Source organism: Mandrillus leucophaeus, unplaced genomic scaffold (genome assembly GCF_000951045.1).
Source record: "Mandrillus leucophaeus isolate KB7577 unplaced genomic scaffold, Mleu.le_1.0 Scaffold768, whole genome shotgun sequence".
Classification (NCBI taxonomy): Eukaryota; Metazoa; Chordata; class Mammalia; order Primates; family Cercopithecidae; genus Mandrillus; species Mandrillus leucophaeus.
The window spans coordinates 772,129-778,516 of NW_012108341.1; the positions used below are offsets into that span (position 1 = coordinate 772,129).

A 6,388-nucleotide genomic window follows, 5' to 3' on the forward strand; every position below is an offset into this window, starting at 1 on the left:
TGGGAGAAAATTTCTGCAATCTACCCATCTGACAAACGGCTAATATCCAGAACCTACAAAGAACTCAAACAAATTTACAAGAAAAAAACAACCCCATCAAAAAGTGGGCAAAGGATATGAACAGACACTTCTCAAAATAAGACATTTATGCAGCCAACAGACACATGAAAAAATGCCCATCATTACTGGCCAGCAGAGAAATGCAAATCAAAACCACAATGAGATACCATCTAATACCAGTTAGAATGGCAATCATTAAAAAGTCAGGAAACAACAGATGCTGGAGAAGAAATAGGAACACTTTTACACTGTTGGTGGGAGTGTAAATTAGTTCAACCATTGTGGAAGACGGTGTGGCAATTCCTCAAGCATCTAGAACTAGAAATACCATTTGACTCAGCCATCCAATTACTGGGCATATACCCAAAGGATTATAAATCATGCTACTATAAAGACATGCACATGTATGTTTATTGTGGCACTATTCACAATAGCAAAGACTTGGAACCAACCCAAATATCCATCAATGATAGACTGGATTAAGAAAATGTGGCACACACACACCATGGAATAATATGCAGCCATAAAAAACAATGAGTTCATGTCCTTTGCAGGGACTTGGATGAAGCTAGAAGCCATCATTCTCAGCAAATGATCACAAGGATGGAAAAGCAAACACCACATGTTCTCACTCATAGGTGGGAACTGAACAATGAGATCATTTGGACACAGAGCAGGGAACATTACACACCGGGGCCTGTCGTGGGGTTGGGGGATGGTGGAGGGATAGCATTAGGAGACATATCTAATATAAATGATGAGTTGATGGGTGCAGCAAACCAACATGGCACATGTATACCTATGTATCAAACCTGTACATTGTGCACATGTACACTAGAACTTAAAGTATAATAATAATAAAAAAGAAAAGAAAATGCAATGTCCCAAAACTAGAATTATGAAAAAAATGCAATGGTTGTTTATGCAATGTTCTTCACATCAAAATCCCTCAAATCCAACATGAGATAAATTATTTGATCTTTAAAAAGGAGCTTCATCATCTAGAATTAGGGCTCTGATAATGAAATATCAATGGTAATGACTTAGTATGTGACACCACATCACCCATCCTCAATGCTAAATATTTAACTTGAGTAAATGTGTTGATTCTGATAAAATTCTGAGTGAAAGCTATAAAACAGAAGTAAAATACTCAAAGAAGAGCAAACCTTGATTACTCAAAATGCTTAGAAAATGAGGGTTCACTTCTTGCATGCAGCCCATCATCAATGACTCCAGATACTCATTTTGCAGAAGAAGTTCCTGATTTCACTTTGCTCCATCAACGTTTCCCTCTTATGACTTCCATTTGAGCAGAGGAATTGTATTTTGGTTTCTTAAAGGTTTTTCTTTGATTATGATTAATCAAGAAATCTAAAAATTTACAATACTCCAAGGTTTACTATTATAACATGAAATACAATATGCAGAATTGAAAATTCCATTATAGCTTTTTCAAAAATTCCACTATTATGTGATTCAATTTCACAAATTAAATCTCACTTTCACTATCTCTTCTAGTCTCAAAATGATTTTGCACAGTATCTCTTTCAAGACATCATTTTGTTAATATTTTTTAAAGCTTGGCATCTAAGGTTTCTAGTTTATTACCCCTCCCAAGTATTAATAGTTTATTCTCTCACGGAGAATTTAAAATTTGAGTGAAACTTACTTTCTTGTATTGCATTAAGAATCTCTGAAAAGTCCACATCACTCTTTGGCCCGTCAGGTAGTATTTGCATATCCAGCTGGTAGCCTTGCAAATCCACACCTCCTTCTAGAGAAATGAAAGATATTCATGGAGTTTGCACTGGTTATCAGAGAGTCTGTCATTAGGGTCCCAAGGAGAAGCTATGTCAAAATCCAAAGTGAACAGCTAGCTGGTTTGCCAATGATCCTCCTTCTTAGACAAAGGACTTAAAAAAAAAAAAAAGGAACATACACAAGCCATTTGCATTGTATGGGACCAAAAAGGTTCACTTGTATTTCCAATGCAAAAATAAGGCAACTAGTTTTTCACAAGGATACATACTTCATAGTATTTACTGATAATTCCCTAGGTAAAAAAATATAACATAGCCTCTACCTAAGGGTATTTAAAATTATTTTCAGCTTCCACATGGATTAAATGTGACATTAACAAAAACATTTTAAGATATCATCTTCTTATAATAATTCATTCTTAAGGATGGAAATTAAACCTCCCTGATTCATCATATATTTTTCAACTGTATCCGAATTTGAAAATATTTTCTATGAAGCAATTAAGCCTCTTGTTCTAGGTTTGTCTGACATATTTTCGGCATGTCCTAAAGAAAGAAAGTTTTTATGCTGCTCCATACACCTATAGAACATTTAAGGAAGCCAAAGAAACCAAGGTACCAAAAAGTAGCTTTATCATGAACAATAAACCTTCTAAACCTTCTAAAAGCTTCTTAAAGTAATCAGTAAGAATGTCTCCAATTTGAGGAGTCTGCCAGGGCTAAAAAGCCGGTGCTAAAATAAACAGCCTGATGCCTAAAACAGAACATGCCCTAGCTTCCAGTTTTTTTGTAGAAATAATCCTCTCTTAAGCCTAGGAGGTATACTCAGCCTTATACAAAGTTTCAGTTACATTCCTAAAGCTCAAGAATAAGATAACTCACAGCCTCACACAAATGCTTATTCTAGGAGTAAAACACCTAAAGGTAACTTAATATTCTATTATATTTAACAGAAAATAAGCCTTGGGAGGGCAGGGACTTTGTCTCCATGCTATAACCCAAGCACTTAGAACAGGACCTAGCACAAAGTTATTCTCAACAAAGTAGATTCTCAGGCTGAATGAATCAATGAGGTTATGCAGTAATTATAAAACCAAAACAGTAGAGCTAAAAGCAAAGCTACAAGCTCTGATTCTGGAGTCAGAGAGACCAACGTTAAAATTCTTATTAGGTAATGCTAAACCTCTCTAAATTTTAGTTTCCTCCTTTATGAAACAGGGATGACGATAACAGCCTCGCAGAGCAGCCACTAGTATTAAATGAGATAATGCACAAAAACCTTAGTTATCACGTAGTCAGCACTCAATAAATAGCAGCCACAGGTATTAACATTGTCATCCATAATAATAAGCAACACTGCATTTATATAGAGACAGACTATGTATTGAACAATATGAATAATGAAAATGAAGTCATAAGTCCGTTCCTTGAGACCCCAGTATGCATTTCGGTGACTGTCAGGAACTGCTGTTTAACATTCCAGTCACAGCAGTGAACTTTTCAGATGCACTAATGCAGCTGCCTCATTGCAAAGTCTGAAGCTGCCTATGAGAGAGTTTCTTAGGACAGACAAACATGCCTTCCTGCTGGTCCAGAATTAAAATGGGCTCTATGAGAGAGTTTCTTAGGACAGACAAACATGCCTTCCTGCTGGTCCAGAATTAAAATGGGCTATTTGCCTTTTTCTTCCATGGCCAGTTACTTCAAATGGGTAAAGAAAAGTTCTGATGCTTTTCAGTCTCAACTAAGGCTAGTCAGCTTTATTCTATTTGATGGCCAAAGACCTCATAATTACAACAATGACAAGAAAAATAACAAGAATATTCAATATCACCCTGGCTCTAGGCTATGTACTTCATGGTATCATTTAGTCTTTAATCTCGAAAAGAAGGTGCGATGCAATGGAGTAATTTGCCCAAAGTCACACAGTTACTAAAGTGTAAAGATGTAATCACAATCCATGCTCTTCACTACTCTTTAAAATCACCCATATCCAAGCAGTCACAAACACAGGCTGTTGGAGATAAGAGAACTGGATTTGCCAAATAAATCCAACATAATCCAATAAAATGATCCTGTGTTCTAATACTTCAGATCAAGACAAAACCCATTACATAAGCTAAAAAAAAAGTGACTTCCTAAACAGAAACCCAATTTATTTATTTGTTATTTGTCATAGACAGGGACTCATAAACTCAGGTAGAAGTAGCTATGACTACTAGATAACTAGAATTTTTAATAACAAAGATTCCAAAAACCTCTGATAATTTTTTTAAACGTGAGAGGACAGTATAGAAATATAAGACACAAAAGAAGCACCATAAAGGAGGCACATAGGTCATTAAATTCTGTCTTCAAAGAATATTTAATGATGTGGGAAAATGCTTGTTTATAATGAAAAAGTGAGGAAAACCAATACAAAAATATAGATAGATTAGATAGATACATAGGTAGGTAGGTAGGTAGGTAGATAGATAGATACATACATACATACATACATACATAGACAGAGACATGTCCCAAGTACAGTCATGTCTCACTTAATGACAGGATACTTTCTGAGAAATGCATCGGTAGGAGATTTCATCATTGTGCAAACATTGTAGAGTGTACTTACACAAACCTAGTTGATATAGCTTACCACATACCTAGATTACATGGTGTAGCCTATTGCTCCTAAGCTACAAACCTGTACAGCATGTTACTGTACTGAATACAGTTGCCTAATACAGTTACCTACTGTAACTGTAATACAATGGTATTTGAATATCTAAACATAGAAAGGGTACAGTAAAAATAGAGTATGAAAGATAAAAAATGGTCTCTCTGTATAGGGCACTTACCATGAATGGAGCTTGCAGGAATGGAAGTTGCTCTGAATGAGTCATTGAGTGGTGAGTGAATGTGAAGGCCTAAAATACTATTGCACATTACTAGACTTTATAATAAACACTGTACACTTAGGCTACATTAAATTTATTTTAAAATGTTTCTTTCTTCAATAATAAATTAATCTTATGGTAAGTTTTTACTTTGTAACCTTTTAGATTTTTTTTAACTTTTGACTCTTTTGTGATAACACTAAGCCTAAAACACAAACCCATTTTATAGCTCCAAAAAAATGTTTCTTTCTTTATATCCTTATTCTGTAAGTGTTTCTCTACGTTTTAAATTTAAAAACTTTTTAAAAACTCTTTTTGTGAGAAATGAAGATACAGACACACGCATTAGCCTAGGCCTACACAAGGTCAGGATTATCAATATCACTTGTTCCACTGGAAGGTCTTAGGGGCAATAACATGAATGGAGCTCTCACCTCCCGTGATATAAATGCTCTCTTCTGGAATACCTCCTAAAGGACCTGCCTGAGGCTATCTTACAGTTAACTTTTTTTTTAATCAGTAAAAGGAGTATACTTTAAATAACAATAAAAAGTAGAGTAACATAGCAGTTTATTATCACTGTCAAGTATTATATACTGTAAATAATTGTATGTGCTATATTTTTATACAACTGGCAGCACAGTAGGTTTGTTTACACCAGAATCACCACAAACACGCGAGTAATGTATTGCACAGCTGCGCCATCACTAGGCAATAGGAATTTTTCAGCTCCAGTATAATCTTAATGGGACCACCATGGTTTATGTGGTCCGTTACTGATGAAAAAGTCATCATGCAGTGCATGACTGCATACTAAAAAACATACCCATTTATATGACTAGAAAAATATAACAGGAAGAAAATACTCAAAATAGGTACAGAAGTTATCTCTCAGCTGTGAAATTATGGGTAGATTTTGTTTTATACTTCAGCTTTTTTGTTTTTCACAAGGAGAATACAATTTTTTTTTGAGACAAAGTCTCACTTTGTCACCTAGGCTGGAGTGCAGTGTTGGGAACACAGCTTACTGCAACCTCAACCTCCTAGGCTCGAGCAATTCTCCCACCTCAGCCCCAAGCAGCCAAGGGCTACAGGTGCGTACCACCATGCCTGGCTAATTTTTGTATTTTGTATAGAGACAGGGTTTTTCCATGTTTCCCAGGCTGATTTTAAACTCTTGACCACAAGTGATCCGCCTGCCTCAGCCTTCCGAAGTGCTGGGATTACAGGCATGAACCATTGCACCTGCCCTTAGTGTAAAACATTTTATAACTTTAAAGACATGTAAAAATTCAAGAGTGGGATAGTGGAGTTTAATAATTATTTAGAGTTCAGGATTTAAGACTGAAAACAAAGATTGCAGATATTAAACCGTAAATGGTAAATATCCAATTTAATATAACAGATTTTCTAAACTCATGTAATTTTTTATTTTTTTAATTATTTAATTATTATTATTTTTTTTTGGAGATGGAGTCTTGCTCTGTCACCCAGGCTGGAGTACAGTGGCGCGATCTCGGCTCACTGCAAGCTCTGACTCCCGGGTTCATGCCATTCTCCTGCCTCAGCCTTCTGAGTAGCTGGGACTACTGGCACCCGCCACCGTGCCCGGCTAATTTTTTGTATTTTTAGTAGAGACGGGGTTTCACCGTGTTAGCCAGGATGGTCTCGATCTCCTGACCT

The 6,388-nt window shown here is 35.9% G+C and overlaps 1 protein-coding gene across 3 annotated transcripts in view; it reads right to left on the minus strand.

The window, feature by feature from the left end:
* The window catches only part of ANO4 (anoctamin 4), a 425,382-nt gene that overhangs the window by 202,746 nt on the left and 216,248 nt on the right, over positions 1 to 6,388 (minus strand). For 2 of the 3 annotated variants that reach the window (XM_011966635.1, XM_011966634.1), the window contains one exon: positions 1,733 to 1,837. The exons of the other annotated variant lie outside the window; for it this stretch is intronic. In XM_011966635.1, the coding sequence (XP_011822025.1) occupies positions 1,733 to 1,837 (105 nt within the window). The remainder of the gene's footprint in view (positions 1 to 1,732; positions 1,838 to 6,388) is intronic. 3 annotated transcript variants of the gene reach the window in all.